We start from the raw sequence: 26,336 nt of genomic DNA, 5'->3' as shown, positions 1-26,336 counted from the left end.
CAACCTGATGGCATGAACACTGATGTCTCTAACTTGCGTTAATGCCCCTCCTCACCTTCTTACCCCATCCCTTATTTATTTATTTATCCCCCCCCCCCCCTTTTTCCCTCTCTCTGTCCCTCTCACAATCACTCCTTGCCTGCTCTCCATCTTCCTCTGGGCTCCCTTCCCCCTTTCTTTCTCCCTAGGCCTCCCGTCCCATGATCCTCCCCCTTCTCCAACTCTGTATCCCTTTTGCCGATCAACTTTCCAGCTCTTAGCTTCATCCCTCCCCCTCCTGTTTTCTCCTATCATTTCGGATCTCCCCCCCCCCTTTCAAATCTCTTACTATCTCTTCTTTCAGTTAGTCCTGACGAAGGGTCTTGGCCCGAAACGTCGACTGTACTTCTTCCTATAGATGCTGCCTGGCCTGCTGCGTTCCACCAGCATTTTGTGTGCGTTCAGTGAAAGACAAAACCACCTATCTATATTACATCTCTATCACATTAAAATTAATATAAAAATGTTTTTTTGGAAAAGATACACGTATGCAACATCATCCACAGTTCTTTTCATAAATTTTAAATGATAATTTATTCAGAATTAAAAGTTAAACTGAAACAAAGGGAGGAAGGCATGTCAGTAGCAGCAAGTTACCTTTCTAATTTGAGAAAATGTCCCAGAATATAAATACAACTGTTCAGTCAAAAACTGCTTCCTCTGAATGTTTTAAATCCAGCAGCCGCCTGAAGCAAGCACATAAGTGGATGCTCTCCCAACTGTCTCCATTCTTCAAAAACAGTGATGCTTTACAAAAAAAAAACAGAACAATTTTTGTTCTGAACATTGTACATAATACAAACATTAAGAAAGTCAAGGCCATTACGCAGAGTACAGAAATAATAGACAATTTATCTTCTGTGATTTAAAAATGATCATCCTGCCACGATCTGAAGCAAACAGAAATGAGAGAAAAGCACAAAACTGTTAGCCAGTGAGTAATTTGGGCAAATTTACCATTTGAAACAAAGTCAGTTTATTTTAGCGATAGCTATGCATGAAAAAAAGAGAACATAATACCATTTGAGAAGTTTTACTACTGTACTTCAAAGACTTTGGGTGCTACAGAGAAACAGCATCATATTCTCAAAAGTCATGATTTTCTTATAGTTTTGCATAATCTTTAAGGAACATTTCAAGTTTCTGGCTGTGCATGATGTTTCCTTTAATATTCAGCTTGCCAGAAAAGAAAGCCTGTTGAAAAAAACACAATAACTCAAGTAGGTATCAAGATAATAGAGAAGGTAAAATTGTTGTCCTAAAATTTAAAAAAGTTGCATTCTAATTTGCATTTACCACATGCAAATAGATAAAGAAAGAACATTATTTTAACCTCTTTGCTATTTTGAAATTTTTTTTTCCCGTGGGTGGAAATGGCGGCAGGAACAGGCAAAAATAATTGAATGGCATGCAACTGCCAGAAACATCACATGCCTTCCACCTTATTTCCTAGGAAACCTGTCAAGGTTACCCTCTGGAGGTCTCATCCATTTTCAGCAACAACAAGACCATTTTCTGAGAGGGCACAAAACCAGCCACTGTTCCTGACGCATCAGGTTATCAAAAATTGACTATTTTTGTGTGGTTAAGTGAAAATTTATTTTAAGACCAGTATTATACAATAAAGCTGACATGAATCCAGATACAAGAACAAGATCCGTCTGGCAAAAACATTTTCAAATTTATTAAAGCTGGACAGGAAGGGCAGCAGGTCTTAGGTGGACATTGAAATCTGTTGTAAAAGTCTACAATATATATAGTTTCTGACTAGTTACCTTGCATAAGTTTTTTTTTAAAGCAGCACAGCAAAACTCCCCATAAACCTCTGATTATGTAGGACTCCTAATAATTCAGCATTTGCACACTGGGTGATATGTCCCTTACTCCTTTTAAATGCACCAGAATGGCATTTCCCATGTTTCCCTGGAAACACTCCAGGGACCTATTTCTAACATTCCCTTTAAATTTACTGTGTTCACTAGAAAATGTATTAGACTGCAGTGCAACACTGTAAAACAAGGAGAAGTAAAAATATATCAAAAGGAAAAACATCTAAAACATCAGGAAACCTGCCAATTCAGCACCAACGTCCCAAGTCTGCAAAATTAATGGAATTTTTGTCCCTGTGCTTTATCCATTTGACCTCAGATCATTCTGAAGTATCCTCTCTTATTGGCACAGTAAAGCTTTCCTGAATCAATTTGTGTTGTCATAATTTAAGGGTCTGTAATAATTTTTGAACCTACTCCCGTCAAATAGGTTTTAGCACCATCTAACAGAGAAACAAAGAATTTACTGCTCAACCCTTAATGAATTTGAGATCTTAAAGACAAACCTTGCCACATCCAACCCTTGGTATAAGAGGAGGAAATGGATTGGTTGAGTTAGTGTATAGGCTGAAGGGATACTCGATACAAAATTATGATAGGCTTACATGGGTAGATAATAGGAAAGTTTTCTCATTGCAAAGTATCTAAAACTATGGAATGAGAAAAATAGTGGGGATCTGTGAAAGAACTTCTCTACCCAAGAGATGTAATCTGGAATGCATTCCCTGACTGGATAATGCAGCCAGGTGCCCTCACAATATTGAAGTAAGCACTTGGATTATCAAGGATATGGACCAAGTTTTGGTTAATGGGATCAGCTAAGTCCTTCTCAATTGGATACTTATACAATATATTGTCCAAAGTACCATGACACAGATGAAGGAGGAACACTTAGACCATTTTGTGTTAACATATCGTCAAGACATCTTTCTCTCTTTTTTAATTATATTTTTAAGATCTACCTTTTGAGGATTAAGCTTTCCTGATATCACTTCCATGAAATCTTCATCTGATAACTTGAAGGTAGTGTCAGCCTGATGCCGTGCCACTCCCTGGTACAATTCTCCAGAACCATTCTTAAGATCAATAGCTGAAAGACACAGATTATTAGAAGACACATTGAGGAAAAAGGCTATTAGATTAATACCAACATTTCAGAATTTTTTAAGTTGATTTTTGAAAAGTGCATTGTCAAATTAAACATGCACAATTAAATATGGGAAAATTGTTAGAAATTAAAAACAGATATAACATGTGTAAAAACAAACTGTTGTTCTGTTTCTATTTTGGGTTAAAATCTAATAGACAACATAGCTTTATTAATTTTATAAAATAGTTATATTTTTGACAGTAATATGTGTTAAAATGCCCTATACAACAAGAGTAGTGGATTCATTTATAATGCAAAAATAAGTAATTCTGCACATATTCTAGGTGAAATATTTTACAATACAAATGAGAAGTGCCATCCAACATTTTATAGTAAACAGAATGCTTCAATAGAATTCCATTCTACTTTAAGATGTCCAGAAGATAGAGAAAAGTCAATTTTGACTGTAAATGAATCCAATTGAATGACATGGAGTATAATAAAATAAAACAACTATTATGAAATTTGTTCAGTTTTCTGCTCATCAAGTAAATGAGGAAAAACAATGAGACATCTTTATCATTTTCAAACAATGTTTTAGGTTTTGGTCTTTACTGAAATTTAAACTGTTCTATCCTTTGATCAAACAAGAAAGTTGTATTTTTTGATTTTTCCTTCATGTGTTGCAGGTTGGAGAGCTTTATAGTCCATAGGCACTAATAATCTGAAAATGTTTAAAATTTGGAATGAAACAACGCAACATTGGAAATGTAAATCAAATACCAACCTTTTCTTTTAAATTCAGAGGCATCAATTTGACACCTAAATCACTTTTAGCTGGACTATTTTTATTGTTCTTTACACAGAATCTTGTCAACATTCTAGAAGTCAATTCAAAATTCCCAAGGAAAGAACTTCACAAGGAAAATTGGCTTAAAGTCTGCTTCTCCAGGACAGAGTTCTCATTGAGTAGATGGAAACCAACTAGTAAACAGCAAATTGAAATTTAGAAAGGCTCTATAAGTGAAAATGCACCAACTTCAGCCAACAGAAAAGGGGAATTCCAGTATTTTATATTCTTTCACCCCAAGATACTGTAGATACCTATGTAGGATTGAAATTGTGCTGTTTCCTTTCTGCTATGGCCTAGTAAAACTTACATCATCCTGAACCTGCCAAATTCACTTTCCCCAGCCTCAAGGACAATAACTGAAGATGCTTCAGTTCAACTTGTCATATATGACAATAATGAGCTAAAAGGGTTCAAATTATTTCTATAGCTGTCATTTCTGTAGCTCACTGGTGCCACAATGCAGATAACAGATTTTACATTACGTGTGTGACAACAGAAATGAACAACCCATTTAGCATCAGGTACATTACAGGCAGAAAATATCGATGAACACAGTCAATATTTTGCAGCCTCTGGGAGTAAGTAATTGAAAAGCATGCTGCAGACCATTAAGGAAAATGCAGCAAAACAATTAGAGTTAACAATTGTTAAATGTTAACTAAAGAGAGTTCTCCATTTGTGTGTCAGGTCCCCAACACCAACCTAGGGGTTTCTTACCTAGGTTTATTTAAGTTATGTAGCAGAAGGTGCCAGCAACACAAATGGCCACTTTTCAGTAAATGGTCTGCAGCATCTGGCCAGGGGGAAGGGGGGAAGGTGTTGGGGTCACACATCTTGTGGATCCCTTCGAGGGTTAGTTTGTCAAATACCTGGGGAAAATGAAGAATGAAATTCTGAAACAGGCTTATTTTTGTCATTGTATGGTAATAATTTGGATGCTTCGAAAGAAACCTTGAGTACTGAATGTTAATATCAATGTCAACAGTTTTAAAAAATGTTCACTACATCTATTACTGTACTAATACACCAGAAATGTTGCATAAACTCAAATAATCTTCAAAACAACTGCGTTCACTTTACAGTAATAAATGACTAAACTCATTCATTGTTATATAGAACACAAGTAAAATTTTGGAATTCCATGTCAGCATCTACATTTTAATGCAAAACACAAAGTTACTTGAACATTAGTCTTAACTTTACTTGATCAATTACTGATTAATCCTTAAGTCAAAACATCCAGAAATATGTATTCTGCAGATTGCAGTTAACTTCAATGGTTTCACTAATCTTCTGTTAGGAAATCAAATGCACAAACAAGTTATTTCCTCCTAAAATTTAATTATGTTATCTGTATAGGTCAGACTGTCAAATAGATGCTAAATTAAAATAAATATTACAATTTTCATTCACTCCTTGCAACTAAAGCAGAAACTCTTCACTAACTTCATCAAAATAAAAATAACACTAAAGAATTAACAAGAAAATCTGCAGATGCTGGAAATCCAAGCAACACACACAAAACGCTGGAGAAATTCAGCAGGCCAGGCAGCATCTATGGAGAAAATTACAGTTGACGTTTTAGGCCAAGACCCCCTTCAGCAGGTCCTGAAACATCCACTGTGCTTTTTTCCGTAGATACTGCCTGACCTGCTGAGTTCCTGCCGCATTTTGTGTGTGTTACTAAAAAATTTATTCTTCTTGAGTTGCAGTAAATGAAACTTCACTGTGGCAGGATGCAAAATGCCATCAGAAAAGATTCACTAAAGTCAACAGACAGGAAAATCATGTGAGTGTAACAAGCAGCCGATTAACTGTTGCTCACTTTATAGCTTCAAGTGAATTTCTCCTCCAAGTAATTCCATTCAACATGATGTTCCCTCGGTATTTAAATCCCCAGATACTTGTACACCCATTTCACAGGGAACAAAAAAAACTTGAAGGCATTATATAAGAATAACAAAATGGAAAGAAAAAGCTGCAAGGCCATGAGCCACATCCAACAGATCTGTTTCCTTAACCGGAGTCTTCTACTAATCCCACATTTCTAGATTCAAGTGGATTCCAAAAATCTGTCACACTTGGTCTTGAATGAATACAATGACTGACCATCAACAAGCCATTGGAATAAAGAATTCCATACAAGCTCTTCTTGGGCTACCAGCCAGGTAATTTTAACTGAAGTTCCAATGACAAGCTCTGCCATCTTCATCAGGGGTGCACGCTAGAGACCCACATCAAGGAGCATAAGAGGTCTATCTGTTTCAGTTACCCAAAGGAATCAGCAGTAGAACATTGCATTCGTACCAGCCACAGGATTCAGCACAAAAACTACTGTGCCACGCCAATGGCTTTTGGGACCACCTGGTGAAGGAAGCCATTGAAATAAAACTAGAAGAAAAGAATTTTAACAAAGATGAAGGGCTCGCTCTAAGGAAAAATTGGAATTCGATTGTAAACAAGGTGGGACAGTAGAAACTGACTGGATGAGGACTAACCAATCAGGAGGGACAGATGACGGGGGTATATATACCACCGGACTAGACGTGTCCAGGCATCACCCTTGATGAAGGCGGCAGAATTTGTCATTGAAACATCAGTTAAAGTCAATACCTCTACCCAGCCAAGAAGAGTTTATTTGTCATATATGCCAGAAAAGCACTAGATCCTTTTTCAAGAATTCCCTATGTTCACTACCTTATTAAGAAATTAATTTTAATTTCCAACCCCTCATTCTGAGAATGCATTCTTTCTTTGCCTGAAAAGGGGCACAGCCAACCTTGTGTTTCAATGAGATCACCTACCATTCTTCTAAATTCCAGAGGTAGTACGGTCATTCCACCGTTCCACTCAATAAGAGTGCCCTACTGTTCCAGGTCTCAGGCATACCAAATCCATTGATTCTCCTTCACACAACTTCTAACTCTGTAATATCATAAGCTCTTATTTCAATCCAGTGCAATCATTAACTTGTTTAGTCAGCCATAAAATAATACTTCTGCATGGAGCTTTAATTTCTCAGTAGAATCCAAATTTGTTGAGATTATATAAATATTTCTTTGAAGTTACTTAAAGGTCCCAGTTTTCATCTTTACCACAAGTGGGAATATACTCTGCCTGATGTTTCAAATATAAGGATATTTTGTTAGAATTTATCTCTATTAGGTCAACCTCAACCTCTCTTTTCAAACAAAAAAATAGGTTCAGCCTGACTTAAAAGATACTTGGCATCATTCTATAAATCATTTTTACACCCTCTCCAGTACCACTAAATTCAGAACTGCACTTGATGCTTTACATATGGTCTAACCATCGTTCAGTACAAGTTCATCAGATGATCTATGTAATACTGTTTTTCAAAAAACATTAAATTTTCTAATCAGATCACATCTAAAAATTAAGACTTCACCCTTTCTTAATGCACTGGAGTTTTTCTGTGTATAGCCCAAAAACCCATTTGTTTCCCATGCATAAATCAGGCAAAAACGAGATGGAACTTCTACATGGAGATGTGGAATACCTAGCCAATCTGTATGACAAAAAAAAATTCTAAATATGAAACTGCAGGGTCAGGATTTCAATGTAATCCAGGTAAGAAGTGCAGTGTCCACTATTATCAGAAAATTGGAAATACATAAGCAAAATATTGGGAAAAGAATGTTCTTACAGTTTCCCTGAATGGAAATTACGACACTCTCTTTCTCAAAGGGTGATTTGCAAGAGTACTGCTAACACCTGCAGTCACAGGAGGAGGATTTTCAGAATTAATTCAGGGATTTGAACGATCTGGAAATTCCGCAATCCATTTTTCTTTGCAAGATGGAAGAACAGGAAGACAGCTTGCAGTTATCCAAATTCAGAATGATGATTAAGCAAAAATGCTTTTCAAAAAATGTCAGCTTTTGTGTTATGTGACTACACTGTCATATGAAGTTTCCCAGTGTTTGAAAAAGAGCCAAACTGCTCCTCATTGCATTTCTATCCTGCTACCTTGCTGAAAAAGGATTCAGGGCAGTGAACCACGTACTCACCAAAAACAAACCACATGGACATTGTTACGCTGGGGATTTAAGGTTTTTGCTGCCAAAACTTGAGCCAGATATTTCAGCTCTTGCTAAAAACCATTAAGCCAAGGATCACATTGATATGAAAGCTGCTGTACAGCGCACAAGTACTGAAGAAGCTAGGTTTAAAGACAAATAAAAATTTTATGCAAAATCATTCTTCTCGTGTTAACATATGGTAGACATAATTTTACACTACGGGGGTGCCAGAAAGTACACTGTGCCTAAGAGAGGCGTTGACAATCATGAAAGTGCTTTATGGGGGTGATGGGCTAAAAAAGGTTGGGAAACACTGCTCTATATCAACCTGTCAGAATGTTCTCTACCACACATCCATAAAAACTTGCAAGAGTCTTTGGTGGGCATACCAAATTCCCTCACACTCTTAACACAGTACAGCTGATGGAATGTCTTCTCCATGATTGCATCAACATGTTTGGCCCAAGAAGCATTCTCCAAAATGTTGCCACCCAGAAACTTGAATCTGTTCATCTCTTCTATCACTGATCCTTCAATGAAGACTGGTGTGTGTTCTCCCAACTTTTCCTTCCACAATCCACAATCAATTCCTTGTTCTTGCTGACAATGAGTGAGAATGTCACTGTTGCAACACCATTCAACCAGCTGAGACCTAGTTATCTATTTTAGTACATTCTCCAATTTGACATGTTTTAATTTTATTTCATTACAAGTTAAACCTAAATTTAAATGTAATTCATTGAGCTTATTACTCAAGGTCCATGATTTTTGTTATACCAATGGTATAAAAAACACAGGAAAATGGCTATTTTAACTCTTGTGCCTTCTCTGCTATTCAAAAGGTCAAAGCTGATCTGTGGCATCCGCACTTCTCACCTGGCATTTCTTGATTCCCTTAATATCTAAAAACCTAGGAACCATTTTTTTTAAGTATACTAAACAGCATCTCTCCAGCCCCCTAAGTTAAATAATTCCAAAGATTCACTATAACTAACATGAAGAAATTTATTTTCATCTTTGTAACTGAAACATCATGCCTGCAACTACTCTGGTAATTTATAAGTTTTAGTAAGATCAATCAATCCCCATTCTTCCAAACTCAAGACTTTAAAGGTCTATTTTACTCAATCTTTCCTCAAACAACAAAGCAACCATCCCTGGAAACAATCTGTGGTGCACCTCACAATCACATTTGGGCTTTTCAAGCTCAACCCATCTAGCCCATCCTGGTTTATTTTTTATCTGAATTGCACTTGCCACAAATGCTGTAATCCCTGTAGTCAGGAAGGTTAAAAGAGGAGAACATTTGTTACATTGAAAATACATATCATCTTATGAAACTGTACAACTTACTCCACTGTCTTGCTGTCTTCCCATCTTTAGTGATATCCCATTGGAACACTGCATTCACTTTTTTAACCATCTCCCTGCCAACATCCTTAATGCGGCGACTAATTTCTGCAAACACTACATCACTTTGCAGGTCTGCTCTCTGTTAAAAGAAAATAATACAACTTTGAGCATATTCACAAGTTCACAAAAAATCTACTTGTAATAAATGAACACTACCATTGGAACAGCAATGTCAGCACAATTTATAATGGTACTGCTTAAACATGACAATTTTCAAAACATAATTCTATTAGAATTGATGAATATTTGGGAACACAAATAATGCCATAACTCAGGATTAAAAATGTTTTTCTCTCTAGACACTGCCCAATATCTGACTTACTATTGTTAATCTTAGAAAAATGGGCAGAATTAAACTAGGTAGAAGATTAAATAACTTTATCAGTATGGTTGTCACAGTGCAAGATTCTTGACAGCAAGGCTTCCAGGATATTCAGCAGAAATTCCAGTATTGCCTAACCCACCAATAGAAGCACTTCAATTAGACAAACTGAGTCAAAAGCTTGCCAAAAACTATCGAAGATTGAACATGTTATTACATACTGTATTACTATCATTTCCAAAATGGTAATAACAAATAAAAACACTTTAAAATCAGATACTTAAAACAATGAAGTTACTTGATACAGTGAATTTCGCTGAACACATCAGGGCCAGCACATCTTTGGCCCAATAAGTGACTGCCCCAAAGGTTCAAGGAAATAGTTTTACAAGTACAAGAAAAAGACAAACTACCATTTAACTGAATAACAAATTATGTATTTAATTGAAATACAGAACAAATTAGAGCACCACCAATACTACTGATGTTGGGTGGTTCTTCACTTGCGAAGATCAGGAGGGAAGAAGAATCCTCAGGAGCGATGGCACGATCGTTGGCGACTGTAGAGGCCAATTCTGGATCTGCAGACTCTGGAAAAGTAGGGACACGGTGACAACAGGGATGTGGTCACATGGGTAGTAGGATCCTTCCTGCGTCTCCTCTTCTCTTCAGGAGTCACTCCCCTGGATTCCTCAAAATTCTTGGCAGCTCTGTGGATCAGCGTTCTCCAGTGATCTCTGTCACAAGCCAGCTGCTGCAACTCGCTGACCTCAATATTTGCCTGAGGGAACTGCTACTTAAGCTGGTCTTTATAACTCTTGCACGGGGCACCATGATCTCACTTGCCCTGAGAGAGCTCTCTGTAGAGTACTGCTTTCAGTAACCTGGAGTTGTCCATGCAAGACATGTGGCCACATCAGTGGAACTGCTTGAACAGTAAAGTGACTTCAATGCTTGGAAGTTGAGCTTTCTCCAGGGCCTCATTGTTGGAGACACGATCTTGCCAGCTGATACCCATGATGGAGCAGAGGCAGCGCTGAAGGAAGCGTTCGAGCAACTAATTTGCGTGTGGTACAAGAGGCAGGCTTCGGAGCCGTATAGCACTGTTGTGACGACGGTAGCCCTGTATAGACGGATTTTTGTGGACAGACATAGCTGGTGGTTCTTGCACACACATTTCTGGAGGTGCCCAAAGCACTCTGGCTTAGGCAAGTTGACTGTCAATGCCCCTTACTGCCGTAGCGTTGTTGGAGTTGATGCTGCCCGGGTAAGTGAACTGATCAACTGTGGTGTGAGGATGGCCATCACTGGTGATCTAAAGTGGGTTGTAAATGCCACGAGGGGGCTTCTGATAAAGGATCGTTGTTTTCTTCAAACTGACTGTTAACCCAAAAGCCCTTGCAGCCTTGGTGAACTGAGTAACTGTAGCCTGTTGCGGGTCCTCTGCGTGCATGAGGAGAGCACATTCATCCGCATATAGTGGCTTGAACACGGGCTCTTGCATGGTTTTTGGTCAGGCAAGAAGGTGCCGGAGGGTGAAAATATTTCCGTTAGTGTGGAATCAAATGTAGATGCTCTCCAAGGTGGTCTCTTTCACTTCCCGTAACATCATGCTGAAAAAGATGGCAAAGAGTGTTGGTGCCAAAACACAGCCTGGTACTGATGGGGAAAGGGACAGACAGGTGTTAAACCTGACCACTTTGGCCTTCATGGAGCTGCTGTAGGATGGTGAAGGATTTTGGGGGATAGATGCGGTTCAACAGAATCTCCCAGAGACCATCGCAAACCTGCTCTAGAAGAAACGCTCCTCCCATCAAGTGGTGCTGCCTAGACCCGACGATCAAGTGGCCAAGACAGAATACAGAGCTGCACACAGAACCCTCCAAGCCAAATTGAGACAGATGTACAACGACTGGTGGACTGCCCTAACAGAGCAAACACAGCACTGTGCAGACACTGGCAACAATCGAGCCTTCTACAGATTGCTGTATGTAGTGTACTGTCCAACTTGTCAGATTCAAGCCCCCCTATGCTCATCTGACGGCTCCAGCCTGCTGACAGACAAGGAAGCCATCATGAAGCGATGTACAGAGCACTACGAGAGCCTTTTCATGGATAATCATCAAGTATAAGAACCAACCATTGAAATGACCCCCAACATGAGATCAGGCTCAAGTTTGACAGCCCACCAAATCTCAACGAGGTAAACACCACAATTTCCAAGCTGAAATGCCATGAAGCCCCAGGCATTGATAGGATCCCAGCGGATGCATACACAATAGGTGGAGACATTCTCCTGAGCGAACTCACAAACCCGTTTGCACTCCGTTGGGAAAAAGGTTCAGTCCCAAGTGACCTAAACAACACTGTAATTGTCTCTCTGTACAAGAACAAAGGGGAGAAAATAGATTGCTTAAACTAGAGGCATTACTCTGCTGTCCACCACCGGGAAAATCCCCACCAGAATTCTCTGAGATAGAATCATCCCTACCATTGTTGACAGCAACGTCAGACAGTCAAGTGTGGATTCAGAGCTAACAGAGGCATATTCGGCATGATCTTCATCCTGTGCCAGATACAGAAGTGCCGTGAACAGAACACGGGATTGTACGCAGCATTCAGCGACCTGACCAAGGCCTTTGATACAGTCAGCCGCAATACTACTACAGTACTACAAAAATGTGTATTAGTTCCTAATAATTATTGACAGAAGAATTCATTGAGTTAATGCTACCATGCTCTTTTGATGAACAAAATCAGCGCACTTAATGCAGATAACGAATTGCCTTCATTGTCTTCCTGCATGAAATAATGTCATAAGCAAACAATACATTTCTTGGCATCTTGTGTGGACATTAGCTCAAGTTCAGATCACTCCATCACTTCCCTCATCTTCATATTTCCACATCCGGTGTCTATCAGGTCAAATGGATAACATAACATAATCACACAAAAAGAACACTATTTAAAGGAATGGAAAAGGCGCCAGACTTATCAAAGTTCAATTTCTTCGTGCACACGTTGGAGCTCGGGGACCTCTTTGGGACCACCCTGACCCCGTCGACTCGCAGCTTGGGACCACCCGGAATGATCAACCTGAGCTTTCCCCGCATGTCCGTCGTCCTCACGGTCTCTCCTCCAACTTCCCGCCAAAACCCCCTGGTTCCCAGCCATATGATCGTCCTCACGGTCTCTCCTCCGACTCCCCGCCAAAACCCCCTGGTTCCCAGCCATATGAGACAGCATATCATCCCAAGAAAGAATAACATGGACACCCATTGGTTCATTTACTCTGTTATAACCCAAACAAAGTGCTAGCTAGAGACTTTATCAGAATTTAACATAACAAAGAAGCCATTTTAATTAACATATGCAGTAACATAAAAGATTAACATAACAAAGAAGCCATTTTGATTAACATACTCAGTAACATAAAAGAAGAAACACCTTACGCGATACTTGGAATTTAGAAGTTGGGGTGTGATTTTATTCAGGATATTAAGTGAAATAAATAGGATAGGTAGAAAACCACTCTGATAACTAGGACTGGATAAAGTTTCAGAAAAAAATACAGATCCACAATCCCTTATCCGAAACTCTGAAATCCGAAAAGCTCCGAAAACCAAAGTTTTTTCATGAAGTGTGGAGCGTGTCGTAACAAGACTTGTCGTGCCAACAGCTGACGTCACTCAGGTGTGACGTGGCAGCACTAGCAGAGGCCACCAGACATCAGTTGTGGCTCAGCACTCGTACTGGTTACACGTGAATTTGCTGTTCGCTGATATTTTGTGTTCACTGTTGACTTTGTGTTTAATTTCACTGTGAAAATGTCAAAAAGAGCTGCAGATACCCCCATAGGTAACAATGAGAAAAGGAGAAGGAAGCATCTATCAATATCAACAATGCAGAAAGTGGAGTTATTGCAGAAGCTTGATCATGGTGTGTTTGTGTGGCATCTTACTGAAGAATATGGTGTCGGAACTACCACTGTATATGATTTAAGGAAACAGAAGGACAAGTTACTGAAGTTTTATAGTGAGAGTGATGACCATAAACTAATGAAAAATAGGAAAACACTGCATAGGGCAAAAAATGAAGATCTTGACAATGTATTGATTGAGTGGATTAGACAACGAAGAAGTGAGCATATGCCACTGAATGGCATGTTGATCATGAAACAAGCTAGAATATACCATGAAGAACTGAACATTGAAGGTGAGTGTCAATATTCAGAGGTTCAATAACCACTTTATACCAGTGGCACGAGCTCATTGCAGGCAAGCTGGACTGGAAGAAAACTGTAAAATTTTATTGTTCCTGGACAACTGCTCCACACATACCCCGCTGAACTTCTTGTGAAAAGTAATGTTTTCACAATTTACTTGCCCCCCCAGTGTGACATCTCTATTACAGCCTTGTGACCAAGAAATTTTACACTCAATGAACAGCAAGTATAAAGACTATTTTTTGAATTGTATGCTTTCTGCAGTCGACAGAGGAGTAGGAATCCAAGACTTCCTGAAAGAGTTCAGTGTTAAGGATGCCATTTACACAGTTGCTAATGCTTGGAATGATGTTGATAAATTAACATTAACAAACGCTTGGCACAGACTTTGGCCTACAACGATGTTTGATGTAAATGAACCTACAGATCAAGACTTTGAAGGATTTTGCGTCACTAATGAGATGATGATATCAAACCTCGTAACTTACGCTAAAATGTTATCAAACAAAAATGTAAATATTGTATTATTTCACAAATATTGTAAAATAAACATTATACTATTTCTTAATGCATGCATTACTAAATGACAATAAAAGAGGACTGCGTGTCCTCATAATCTAACCTAAAACATAAGTTAGATTGGCAATGATGCACCGGTTGTGCATTCCTTGAGTGATGGGGAAATTGCTGAAATGGTGTTAAATACAGATAAGCATGAAGATAGTAGTAATGATGATGACATAGTGAACACAGGTGAAAAAAATCGCCATAGACGATATGGTGAAAATGTATGATCAGTTAATTGCTGGCCTTGAGCAACGTGCATTTATCAGTGAGCAAGAGATTATGGCAGTTTACTCAGTTAAAGAGAGATTGCTTAGACATAAACCTATGTTAATGAGACAGATGACACTTGAAGAAGTCTTTTAAAACGCCGTCGGTCGTAGTGCTGCTTCATAACTTGAGAATCCTGTTCCTGGCCCATCAGGTACCTGTAGAGTATTTAGCTTTGTTTGCCAGACGTAATGCAGCTTAACTAGAGGTACCTGTACGTATTCAGTTTAGTTTGAACCTGTATATGTCCTAGAGTATTTATGTTCTACATTTATTCCAGTAAGTCATTTCCCATGTGTTTGATTCAGTTCATTTGAAGCTGTATATTTTTATGTTTTATTGAGTGGTTTTGTTGGAAATAAAATGTACTAGTGTATTTATGGTCTATAATTATCCCACTATTTCATTTATCAATACATTACTCTATAAATAAACTGTAATAATATTTGTAAAAGAGCGCGGATCGGGAAAACGCGGAAGTTCTCTCTCCAGCATTCATTGTTTGAGCATGTACAGACTTGTTTTTCTTGTCATTATTCCCTAAACAATACAGTGAAACAACTATTTACATAGCATTTACATTGTATTAGGTATTATAAGTAATCTAGAGATAATTTAAAGTATACGGGAGGATATGCGTAGGTCCAGAGCTTCCCTGGGTCCTAAAGTCCACCTGCACTGAGACAGATTAATTATCAATATAATGATCAATTTTCTGAAATCTGAAAAATTCTTAATTCCAAAATGCAACTGGCCCCAAGGATTTCAGATAAGGGACTGTGGACCCGTACTTATACAGGCAACATGAATGATACAAGTTTGGAAACCTCTTCTGAGAATTGTGATTGATTCTTGAGCAATTAATTTTAAATTGTAGCTTCATAAATTTTCTCTCCTACTACTATGTGACACTATATGATCTGTGGAAGGAACCACAGGCAAAATAATAGAAAATATTGTAACAGCTGGGCACATACCTTGTTGCGAGGTGGACAATCTCCATCAAAAAGCATAACTAACTTGTCTATTTTCTCTGTCATGACCCTTAAATACATTTGCAGGGCAAAGGTATCTACACACCTCAACTGGCATTGCTAGCTACACAACCCTTTGTACTTTCCTCATTTCATCTACTATGAAGGAAGATGGACAACTATAAAAGTTCCAAATAATTTCAGAATGTTTCACAAGTACTTTGGAATTACCAATGAAACAAAAAAAAGTCAAAATTCAAAAATTTGCAATGATAGAGTAACACAGATGGTGGAGCTACCCCCTCCTAGCGCCAACAACTTGACTTCAATTGTGACTTGTGGCACTGTCTGGTTTGAAGTTTACAGCTTCTTCCTGTGAGTGCAGGGTTTCTTCAGGATGCTCCAGTTTCTTTCTACATATTAAAGTACACATACGGGTTGGTAAGTTGCTTGACAACTGTAAATGAAGCCAGTGCAAAGGTAAAATCTGTGATCTTGATGGGGATGCGGAGAGGATAAAATGAGCCAGGTAGGATCATTGTAATATTGGATGTGTGATAGCTTACACAGTTTTGTGAGTCAGAAGGCTTGTTTCCATGTATATCTCTCTATGACTCTCAGATTCTTACAAGATCTTTGGATATTTTATTCATGGGCACACAAGGATCTGTCTAAACATCTGTGAAAAAGTTTATGCCCCTGTCCCACCCATAATTTATGGGAAGGGGTATGAACTAGCATTAGAAACCAGGACAGATTTAGAGGGGATTTGAGGAAGAGTTTTTCCACACAGAGTGTGTTTGAAATCAGGAATGCACTGCCTGAAGGGGTGGTTACAGGGGAACTGTCTCAAAACTTTAATTTTTTAAATGAGCATCTGAAACATGGTAGAAAAGATCAAGTGCTACAAAGTTCAGTGTAGAACGAAACTTGAAGGTCTGCAAAACAGCCGGCTGAAGGGCCTGTTGCAATGCTCTATAAATCTGTATTAATTTCAGTCCAAACATGCAATCTAGTTGTCTGAGAAAAAGCAGTTTTAAAGGTGAACACTTTTTATAATACGTTCAATACAGAACGTCTCAAAACACTGCAAAATTATGATTAGTGATTTTTGTTATTGCATGCTCATTCAATTGATTATTGTCTTTATATTCAAAAATTATGACTAAAGTATCCTTTGTTTTAATTATTTCTGAAATAATTCACACACTGTATTAAGAATCAATTTTAAGCATAGTGAAGAAATTCTTCCAAATTTTTTGAAGTCTCTACTATCACTCACACATCCCTTGCAGCACTAGGTAATGTACTACGTAATATCAATGGCATTTGAGAGCAGGGTGTTTTCCACCCTTTGAATAATACAGCTTACCATGCCAGTATCATTAGCTCTGGGCTTATACACAGTGTCTTGCAGATCCACATATGCTCCAGTAAGCACAAACTCATTGTTTTCTTTTACCTGAGTAAAAGAGGGTAAAAAAAAAACAAAATATTAAAAATAAATTCAAAAGGGAAATACAAGCTTTAAAAACAAAAATCACGAAGTTGAATGTTAAGCAGTACGATACAAGTCGATAGGTATAATAGTGCAATCACTCAAGTCGGGTATGATGTTCTCCTAAGGTGTTAATCCAGGATGTTAGGATGGATTTCCTTAATGGAGAATGCCTGTGTGCAACATGTTCAACATGGGGAGGGTGATGCACAGTAGCCACCACATGGTCCTTGATAGACTGGGATCAGGGTCCAGTGGCATGGAATGCAAGATGATTAAGGAACTTTTACTGCTGCAGCCTTCTTCCACCTTCACTGCCATTGTTTTGAGACATCATCTGCTACCAGCTCCACCACTGGGTTCTTGTTCCTCCCCCTTGACCTTACCGCCATGGGTGACCCTACCAGAAGCTAAGTGCCTGATGGCTAAACTCCATACTGCATCGCTCCTGGGATCAAAGGAACTCACAAGCCTCTCCACCACAAAGTAATGATCCTTGGAGGGAGGTACATGATGAAGAGCAATCTTTAACAAGGTAATATGTTCTAATCTTGATCGTCCTGTCATATTACCTCCCATCATTGCACTTAACCTGATCCACTGCAGATCCAATATCACTGACTCCAAAAAGTCCCAAACTCTAGCAATATAATTTGAACAATAAAAATTGTACAAAATTCCCATCTGAAATGCTTCAGAAAGCCTTAACATGCTTCTGACCTTCTTGGAAATCAAAGTTATTTAGAACTTATTTAAAACAAGTCTGAGACTGAGAAAACGAAAACAATTAAAATCGGAGCAAATACAGAAAAAAATATATTTGTTAATTAAATGTTAACCAAAAATACATAATTAAGAACATTCAACCAAAGCAAACTAATTCAAAACACAAGGCATTATTTTTCCTTAAAACTCCCAATCTGCAATCCTGTGGTTCCAATTCAAATCCTTATTGTCTGGAATTCTTTCCAAGCTCAGTTGGGCAATTGACTAGCTTAAACATCAAGGAATCTTAGCACAATATTTGTCCCTGCATAGGAACAGAATGAGGGCGTTCAGCCCATCAAGTCCTGCATTCTCTAATCAAGAAACTTTTAGATGCAATATAGTGTAACTTATAAAGTATTCCTTATTTGTTAGCCAGTTTCAGGTTTCTGCTTTTGAGCCCAAGATTTACTCTCACTTAATCGGCTGAAACCAAATGGTTTCATTCAAAACCACTAGCACTTGCAAAATCAAACCAAATACCATTCCCTCTTTTGAAGCTAATTAACTAATAAAATAGCTCCTAAAAGTAAACATAATGAAACAGTATCAAACAGCATAATACGAATGAGGGAGTGCAGTGATCAATGAGGAAACTTTCTGAAATTTGCCTTCAATTTTGATCACGACATACCATTAAAAAGGTGAGTAAATATTCAAAGTAGGTTTGTGGGGAAAAAAAGTGACTGGGCCTTTAAGAGAAACTTAATTTTATTTGGTTTATTTAAGTTTCAACATTATGGGTGCAGATTTGATTCAAAGTTGCACTTTTGTATCGAGACTTGCACAAATTGGAAAGGGTGGTAGTGCTCTCTGAAATTGCCTGTGGGAAATCAGAGACAGAAAATAAATGCTAACATTTCCCAACAACGTCCAGAACCTACAAATAAATAACAATTTCTTTTTAAGAAAGGGTGCTAGTGTGTGCATGGCAAGCCTGAAGTATGCAGAGTAAGCAGTTGACTTAGCAAGGTTTTGCAAAACCAGGCCACAGTGATTTCGCTTAACACCTTATTTAACCATACAACAGAAAATGCATTCTACTATTTAAAAGAGTTCTGAATGACTTCTGTTTGTTGAATGAATTGAAGTGTAAGAATTTACAGTAATCATTAGCAAAACTAGCCTTTTAAAAAGTTCCACTAATTTTCATACATCTATGTAATGTGGCGGGTTTTGAAGTCCAGATATTTATTTTATTGTATTCGTTTGAGATAACTGAGCAGAACAGGCCCTTCCAGACAACACGCCAAACTGCCCAGCAAGTCACCTATTTAATCCTAGCCTAAGCACAAGACAATTTACAATGACCAATTAACCTACTAACAAATGCAGCGGGGGGAAAACCTAGAGGAAACCCACATGTTCATGGGGAGGACATATAAACTCCTTAAAGACAACGTTGGAATTGAACTCCAAACTCTGATGCCCCGAGCTGTCACAGCATTGTGCTATTGGAATTCTAAAGCTGTATTTTAGCCATCATGCTCTCATGCTTGCTTATCTTGGCCCCAAACATTTGCTTGCATCCAAACTGCCAGAGGTGTACAGATGGTTTCAAAGCTAGCTGATTTCAATTACTTCAGCCACCAACTAAAGTGATTCTTGTGTCATGCACAAATGCCAAGGCCTGGACACCGAAATTGTAATAATGAGGTGGGAATACATATCAACACATAATCTCCTGGAAAAATTCAGTAGGATTAGCAGCATCAGTGAGAAGAAATTATCGACATTTCAGGTTGAAACTCTTGCATCAGAGGCAAAGTAATAATAGGAATAATTTATTCACAGAGCAATACTCATACAACGTATTTCAAAGTACTTTACAATGGGATAAAGTGTAACAAGAAAATAAAATAAAAATAAACATGTAAATAAAGACAAAAAGGTGTTAGTTAACAGCAGGTTAAATAAAAAGGTTTTGAGCTGACATTTAAAAGTGTCAACTCAGTCAGCATCCCTTAGGGTTTTAGGTATTGAATTCCACAGTTTAGGAGCATAATTCAGAAAAGCTAACCTGCCATCTATCTTTTGAGGGAGATTGTTTAAATTTAAGACACCTGCAGAAGAAGATCCGAGAGCTCAAGCAGGATAATAAGGTGAAAATGATTCTGTGTTCTATGATGTATTCCGGTCCCAGACCATTAAGAGCTTTAAAAACCAGTAAGAGAACTTTAAAATTAATTCTAAAAGTTAGCAGGAAGCCTATGCAGAGTAGTTAGGGTGAGAGTGACATACTCCCTCATCCAGGTTTTGGTTAAAAGTCAAGCAGCGGTGTCCTGAATGAGTCGAAATTTGTCAATAGATTGCTTTAGAAAGCTAGTCAAAAATGGATTGTAGTAATCTATTCAATGCAATAAAAAAAAGCACAAATTAGTTTTTTTCAGCATCATCGCATGACAGAAATGGATGTACCTTTGCAATTGTTTTTAGGTTTCCACCCTCTAACCCTCCATGTCTCCAACAACCATTATTCTATCATTTCCTGTCAGTCACTTACGTAGACATTCCTGTGCCTAGCATCACTTTATTAACATACAATCAATGTACATAAGCTATCTTATGCATTTACAGTATATTTATTAGTATTATCGCATTCTTTTTCTTATAGCATATTTTTCTGTTCTCCATCGGATCTGGAGTAACAATTATTTCATTCTCCTTTACACTTTATACAGGAAATGACATTAAACAATTTTGAATCTTGAAGTGTAGAAATGCTGCACTGATTTAAAATTCAAATCCAAATCAAGGATAACACCCAAGCTTGTTACTTCTCAATTTACAAGGCAAGCCAAGTTCCCAAATTTTTCAAAGAATTTATCTCCTTTGGCTTTGGGATCAACCAAAAGTATCTGAGTTTTATCTTCATTTAGTTTTAGGAAATTATTGATTATCTATTGTTTATTACTATACCAGAAGTCAGAAAAGATAAAGTGTTATCATCATTAGGCTCAACTGAGATATACAATTGTGTGTCATCTGCATAAATAACAGACCCCAATCAGTTAAGTTAGACAACCTCTCCTCCTCCACTCTTACCCTGAACATCGGCATGCCTCCAGGCTGAGTGCTGAGCCCTCTTCTGTACTCCCTTTTCACCTATGACTGCGTTCCTGTACATGGTTCTAACTCCACAATCAAGTTCGCAGATGCCACCACGGTGGTTGGCCTGATCAGAGGCGATGACGAGACGGCCTACAGGGACGAGGTCCGGCACCTGACTGCGTGGTGTGCTGACAACAACGTGGACCTTAACACCCAGAAGACCAAGGAGATCACTGTGGACCTAAGGCATGCTAGGAACCACACTCACATCCCCATCTACATCAACAGAGCTGTAGTGAAGCATGTATCAAGCTTCAAATTCCTTGGTGTCCACATTTCCGATGATCTCACCTGGTCCCTGAACTCCTCCATCCTGATCAAAAAGGTGCAACAGTGTCTTTATTTCCTGCGGCGCATCAAGAAAGCTCACCTCTGTCCCAGGATACTGATGGACTTTTACCGCTGTACCATTGAGAGCATACTCACCAACTGCATCTCAGTGTGGTATGGCAATTGTCCCATATTGGACTGCAAAGCACTCCAGCGTGTGCTGAAAACTGCCCAGTGGATTATCGGCACCCAATTGCCCACCATTGAGAACATCTACCATAAACACTGCCTGGGCAGGGCAAAAAGCATTATCAAGGATGCGTCTCACCCTAACCATGGACTTTTTACTCTCCTCCCATCCAGTAGGCGCTACAGGAGCCTCCGCTCCCGCACCAGCAGGCACAGGAAGAGCTTCTTCCCTGAGGCTGTGACCCTGCTGAACCTCACATCACAGCGCTAAGCAGTATTGCAGCCATATTGTACTGTCTCAGTACTTTTATATTCCTGTGCTGTAGCACTTAATTTTTATTCACAGTTATTTTGTAAATAATACTATTCCTTGCATTTCTGGTCAGATGTTAACGGCATTTCATTGGCTTTGTATCTGTACTCGGCACAACGACAATAAAGTTGAATCTAATCTAATCTAAATGTGGAAATCACATTTATGCTCTTCAATGCTATCTCCGAAGGACAGCATGTACAAGGAGAAGAGTAGAGGACCAAGACAACTTCCCTGAGCAACACCAAAAGGTACACTGTACCTCTTAGAAAATTGGTCTCCAAGAAAGACAAAAATTTTCTCTCTAAGATAAATGAATGAAACTGATTAAGCGCAGTACCAAAGAGAACAACCCAGTTCTCAAGGCAATCTAGGAAAACGTTGCGGTCAATCGTGTCAAACGCAGCACATAGATCCAGAAGAATTAGAACTCAGAGTCTGCTGGCATCAGTGCTGAGCTTAAGGTCACTGTCAATTTTGGTAAAGGCCGGCTCCATGCTCAGGTTTGCTGTAAAACCTGACTGAATTTTTTTTGAGATTATTATTCTCATTCAGAAAGGTGTTCAGTTTGTTGAAAATAACTTTCTCAAGAATCTTGGCCAGGAAGGGAAGATTTGACATAGGCCTGTAGTTAGCCAGTACCTCACTACCAAGGTTTGGCTTTTTAAGTAGGGGTTTGACAGCAGCAATTTTAAAGGCATCTGGAAAAACTCCAGTTTCAAGGTAAGGGTTAATAATTTTCCTAATTGAAAACACTATTAAAAAAGTCATTAGAAAGTATGATAGGGACAGGGGTGAGACAGCAAGTAGACAGGTTACACTTTGTTACAATCTTGTAGAGGTCCAAAATGGAAATAGTTGGTAAATTTTGCTGACTCTTTACAAAGCTGACTATAAAGGTTACCAGTATCGGTACCAATACTTTCCCTAACAGAAATAATTTTGTTGATAAAAAAAATCACAAATTTCTCACACTTTGCGGCATATGCTCGACTGAGGACATTACAGATTGGAACAGGGTTCAATAGTCAGTATATAGTTGAAAAAAAGATGTTCTTCAATCGCATCTATTCTCTGTAATAATTTTGGAAAAACTGGCTCTTCTTACAGAGCGGATAGCAGCATTAAAGGAGACTAGTTTTTCGTCAAAAATATTGTGGTGGACTTCTATCCTAGTACTCCTCCATTTTCTCAGTTACTCTACATGATCGCTTGAGTTTGCAGACAGAATTATTTAACCAAGGTGATATTTTACTGAGTGATTTTTTTTAACCCTAGGTGGGGCAACTGTATTTAATATATTTGTCAAGTTATTGTTGAAAGAATCAACTATTTTATTTACTGAGCAGTTTAGATCACATGGGTCAGATAAACCACCCAGCTCAAACAACTTAGTTGTATTGCAGCATCAAGAAACTGTTTTTTAACTACTTTTTTCATGGTCTTGGCTCTAGGTATGTTGGCCATGGTGGATTTAAAATATGGAAGAAAATGTCAAACTCGAATGGGTCATGGACAGTGGAAGCAGACAGATCAATTGTCTTTGCTCCTGCCATGTGATTGAGGATGGAGGCTGCCATTTTGTGGAACTGTTTAATGTCCTCCATTTTGTGAGATGAAGTTGCTTTGCTTTCTGTGGTTTAAAGTAGACACAATTATGTTTCAGGTAACCTGCTGAATTAGAGATCATTTCCAAAAAAGTTATTTGTGAGGTGATATAATATAACATGCAGATTTTTGAATGTTGGGGTTGATGCCTGCCTTGAGTGATTCAGATTGGTTACTGACCAAATAGCCATAAATTACCATGTGTCACTTGCTGGGATAAGGCAATAAATGGATGCTGCCCTGGAGTAGAGCCAATAGAAAGGTGTTAAAGGTCAATCAGATGACCTACAGACAATGGCACTGGAATGCAGTATTTGAATTGGTAAGGAAGGAATACAAAAGTGGATACTTCAAGTGTGCTATCAGCGATAACTCTCAAAAGACCCATCATCGCAAGGAAGGACCTCCATGCCAGGGGCTGGGCGAAGAAAGGATTGATCATCCGGCCAGCAGAGATCCCCTATTTCGGTATTATAAATTGGAAAAGTTGTCTGAGTGAGTATTGGTACAGAGGAACAGTAGAATTCATGTACTAAGTTGTTGGCCTGGGGCCAACATAGTTACATTGTTGTTTGTGCACAGCCGATAAAGTGCAGTTGGCGTAGTGAGTTTCCTAGCCTCGTTCTGTTGACAAATGGTCAACAGGTACGAGGGCATCAAAAAGTACACAAAGATGATCAAAGATGGTGTTATCAGACAGGGAGAACCTTTTGTCATTATTAAGTCAAGTGTATTGCCAAGTCAATTGGTGGGCTCAGTGACATGCAGGGTAAGCTCATGAATTCAGTTGCCATAGAGTTCATATTTGAAAGATCATTATGAATATTGAAATCACAAGTGATGACAATCCTGTCGTAGTTCAATACAGTAGAGAATAAGATACCTCAAAATTTTGAGAGAAAGCAGGCATGGATTTAGGAGGGTGGTAAATGAGATGGCCAGCATGGAGAGGAGAAGGAAAAGGGGAGTGGCAAGAAAGGATTCCGAGGCAATTGGTGGACTGAAGAGAAATGTAAGATGACAAGCAGGTAGTGCCAGATAGGGAGGTGAGCTGGGATGTAGTTGGAAGCTTGTGGCAGGTGAATGATAGATGGAAACAGAGAGAGAGAAAAAAAGAAAAGGCGGCGCAGGATGGACAAGTCAGTGTGTAGGAACAGGAGGGGGATCTGATATGGTCTGCAACCAGGAGCTCAGACTGAGTGTATGTGTTCTATGCAACAATCGCCGAGTCTGTTTACGTATGCTTCCTTCAAAAACTGAAATGAAAACTTATACCACGTTTGAATGCTTGTGTCTGTTTTCTAGTACTGTCCCATTTAGGCCTTTTCAAGTTTAAGACAGATAAAAAATGCATTCTAAAATATTTATTATTATTAAAACAGTTCAAGAATTCACACATTTATTTTCTGTTAGAAAATGTTTACAGAAAACACTAATCTCAGAAGGCTGCAAATATAAATCACCTGTTGCTTGATATTTTCCACCAAGTGGCAGAGAACTGATGACTGGCAGGCATCCAACTTCCATGCTACATAGAATGTGCCTCACAAAAATACATAAAGCAGCATTATAGATACTTAAGTTTCCAAAGATATGTTAAATAGAGTGCAACAATAGGAAGTGAGAAACTGCACACTTTGACAGGAAAAATAATAAATGCATCTACCTTAATGATGAAAGATTACAGAGCATTAATGCAGATGGATCCAAATGTCTTTGTGCACAATTCCCAAAAGACACTTATGCAGTCATACAGAGCACTGATGAGACCACATATTGCAGTGGTCCCTTTATCAATGGTAGGATGTTAATGCATTGGAAGCAGTTCAAAGATCTAACAGACTGAAACCCGAAATGGATGGGGCTGACAAAGGTAAGTTTGGATTGGCCTGGTTTGCATCTGCATATTTTTAATAGTTTTAAAAGCAGAGATATCATATTATCAATATGTTGAAGGTTAATGAGGGAGGGTGGAAATATGGAGTCAAAGGGACAATCAGATCAGCTTAAACTTTTTACATGGCAGAGAAGACAAAAAGAAATAAATGGCTCACTCCTGCTCGTAATTTGCACATTTGTACAGAAATCTATTCTCTTTACCCTTACACGTTTATGTAAATTTCACTTAAACTTAAATGAATTATTCACCCTATCTTTCCTGTAATAATAAATTCACATCTCATCAGAAATTGGAGCTTGATATCTTGGTGCTGTCACCTTGTATTCATAGCTTTTGCTTGTCTAAGCAAAACTCATCCCTTTCTTATTCAATCCCTTAAAAATTTTTGAAGATGGCAATTCAACCATTTATTTTAAGAAGACATCCAGCCTGTATACTATTTCCTGGTGGATATGGTCTGCAATTTTGATAATCTTATTGCTGAGCGTTCTATATGTTCGCTAATTCCTCCTTATCTTGTTTATAATATGGCAACCAGAACAATGTTGAAAACTCATTGAATGAATGTATGATGCAAGTTTTGCTTGGCTTACACTTTATAATTCTATCCTTCATGAAATAATCCTTGAGCTTGGTTTAACTTTTAAAAAAAAGTGTTTTGTAGTGTTTTAACCTCTGGTGATTCTGTAATATGGGTTAAAATATGATCTATGCTTTCAGGCACGAAAACAATTTTTCAACCAGGACTTTGTGAATTCAAAATATAAAGGTTATTTTTTTCTCTCTCTGTTGACGTAATAAAATACTTTTTGATTTATTCTCAGATAAAACTGAGGAGTTCTAACTTTTCTTTCAGGATATCTTACAGGCAGAGAAAAAAACATCCCTGTAACTCTGACCTCTACTACTGTAGCTATCTCACATTTTCAAAGACTGGGATGAAAAGGAGTTTCCATACACATCAGCCCCTTACTGAAAAAGCTGATTCCAATCAGGTAAAACAAATAATTAGGCAATAGTTGAAGTCTGTTTACTACTTGTATTGTTTTTAATGTAAAAC

The 26,336-nt window shown here is 38.4% G+C and overlaps 1 protein-coding gene across 2 annotated transcripts in view; it reads right to left on the bottom strand.

Moving 5' to 3' along the window:
* Positions 1 to 545: 545 nt before the first annotated feature.
* hsd17b4 (hydroxysteroid (17-beta) dehydrogenase 4) overlaps positions 546 to 26,336 on the bottom strand; it is a 121,640-nt gene continuing 95,849 nt past the window's right edge. For both annotated transcript variants that reach the window (XM_072281451.1, XM_072281452.1), the window contains 4 exons: positions 16,995 to 17,084; positions 9,208 to 9,346; positions 2,831 to 2,958; positions 546 to 1,233 (listed from right to left, as the gene is read on the bottom strand). In XM_072281451.1, the coding sequence (XP_072137552.1) occupies positions 1,144 to 1,233; positions 2,831 to 2,958; positions 9,208 to 9,346; positions 16,995 to 17,084 (447 nt within the window). In that variant the 3' untranslated portion in view covers positions 546 to 1,143. The remainder of the gene's footprint in view (positions 1,234 to 2,830; positions 2,959 to 9,207; positions 9,347 to 16,994; positions 17,085 to 26,336) is intronic.

The sequence above is a fragment of the Mobula birostris genome, chromosome 17 (genome assembly GCF_030028105.1).
Source record: "Mobula birostris isolate sMobBir1 chromosome 17, sMobBir1.hap1, whole genome shotgun sequence".
Classification (NCBI taxonomy): Eukaryota; Metazoa; Chordata; class Chondrichthyes; order Myliobatiformes; family Myliobatidae; genus Mobula; species Mobula birostris.
This window is presented reverse-complemented; position numbering and strand designations above follow the sequence as displayed.